Raw genomic sequence first — 2006 nt, 5'->3', positions numbered from 1 at the left:
TTTCCACCTAAAATTATTTAAAGCAGCAACAACAGCTGCTTTTCATTTATTTAAAGAAGAAGCAATAACTTATTCATTGATTTAGCTGAATTACATGCACATGTAATTATAGAAATTTAACCTTTAAAGAAAACTAATTATCTTCCATTTGTAATAAAAAAAATGATGCTTTATTTGTTGCACAACTATTTTTTTTTTAAATTCACATATTTTAGCAACAAAATGTGACAAAACATATTTTATAATAACAGCTAATAATCTCAAACACAACCACAAAAAAGGGGTAAAACTGAGAAATCGAAAACTAAAGTTGCTTAAAAAACTGATCCAAAATCAAGAAAGTTCTTGTAAAATAAAATAAAAAATAAAATAAAATAAAAAAATAAATAAATATAAATGCAAGCTCAGCAGAATAATTTTTGTCTAGCACTAATGTGCTACGTAAAGTTTTGCAACGATTTTTCAGTGGAACACAGTAACCTGTGAGGGAGTGCAATGAGAAGTCGTTTCGTCAGAATTGGCAGAAAACAAACAGGCTACAGGAATAAACTGTTTACAAAGTAGGAGAGGGAGGGCAGAGCCACACAGGCCTGTATTGGGGAAAATCCCCGTCACTTCTGCGGATAAAACATATTCCTGGTGCTTCGTGTGGGTGCATATAGAGCCCATGATTTCTAGTTGCTCTCCTGTACGACCCTGTTGATGAAGGTGTACGATCAGCCCTCTGATTTTCATCATGGCGGGTATCAATTACAAGCCAGATAGCATCAGCGGAGGCGCCCAGCCTGCAGAGAGCTCCATGGCTGAGTAAACAAAATTCCCACTAAATAGTTGTCTAATCGTTATCGACATTAGGGTTCAATTCCAAAAAAGAAATGCTTTCATATGAAGAAAGTCCTGGCTTTTTTCTAGGTTTTTGCCCCGCATAGCATATATAAAGTTGTCAGGACAAGCAAAACGCCACTCTCTTAACCGAGTCCTCTGTTCACTGAAAATAACTTATTTTCCCAAATTTCAGCTCGGTCAGTGTAAGACGGGTGATTTCATTATTTTCACAATTACAGGCTTTCAGTTTCAAGAAAAAAAAAATAAATAGTATTAAAACATTGACCCTAGAAAGAGGGAAGTTAAGAGCAAACAAAGTTGGAGAAAACCTTTACAAAATGTGATTACTGGTATCTTAACTCTACATTAGCCAGTTAGCGCCCCTTCTTCAATTTGGTGCCACTTCACGGACCGATAAAACAATAACGTAGGCTAGAACAACAGATGGCATTGAAGACGGCCTTTATTTTTTTATATATATATTCACAATGAAATTATAAAAATATATAATTAAAGCTTTAGTATATATTTTACATTTAGACAATTTATAACTTTGTTCGCATCGTCAAGTCACTCGTGGTCACAATTTAGGACAATAATAAATGGCGAATCACTGAATAGACCTTGTCTTATAATAAACGTTGAGCGGATTTACATGTATTTTTTTTTCTTTTTTTATCCTGTAGCCTCAATTAGATACAGCCTATAGCAACATGAAATATTTCAACAACATAAAAAAAAAAGGGGAAATAAACTATCCACCAGGGAGGGGAAAACACCGATACATCCATGCAAGCTTACATTCAAGTAGCCATGAAGGCCGACAGAGCTGCTGAGCTCACTCGTTACGCATGTTGACGGGGCCTGCGTTTTTTTTGTTTTTGACTGTCAGTCACAAACAAGCCATTGTAGTGATCTCACTTACTGTTGGAGCTGTTGAAATGAGTTCAGTTAAATGTGTCTGGTAATTAGGGTGTGTTTGAGTCCCGGTTAGGAGGATGAGGTAGCGAGAGAGAGTCCATGCACACTGTTCAAGTCTTCATGTTGGTGCTGTTTGCTCAGAGGACTGGGGGGTTTTCTGTCTCCTGATAGGCGCAAAAAAGAAGAGGAGAAAACATCTAAAAATATGATCAAAAAAGAAGAGGAGAAAACATCTAAAAATATGATTAACTCAAATTATA

At 35.8% G+C, this 2006-nt stretch overlaps 1 protein-coding gene across 1 annotated transcript in view; it reads right to left on the bottom strand.

Moving 5' to 3' along the window:
• Positions 1 to 440: 440 nt before the first annotated feature.
• Positions 441 to 2006, bottom strand: part of pax1a (paired box 1a) — a 5064-nt gene continuing 3498 nt past the window's right edge. Inside the window, exon 4 of the mRNA XM_016670046.1 lies at positions 441 to 1923. Coding sequence (XP_016525532.1) covers positions 1816 to 1923 — 108 coding nt within the window. The 3' untranslated portion in view covers positions 441 to 1815. The remainder of the gene's footprint in view (positions 1924 to 2006) is intronic.

This window comes from Poecilia formosa, unplaced genomic scaffold (assembly GCF_000485575.1).
Source record: "Poecilia formosa unplaced genomic scaffold, Poecilia_formosa-5.1.2 Scaffold30, whole genome shotgun sequence".
Lineage (NCBI taxonomy): Eukaryota > Metazoa > Chordata > Actinopteri > Cyprinodontiformes > Poeciliidae > Poecilia > Poecilia formosa.
The sequence above is the reverse complement of the archived record's forward strand: the minus strand, read 5'-3'. Positions and strand labels throughout refer to the sequence as shown.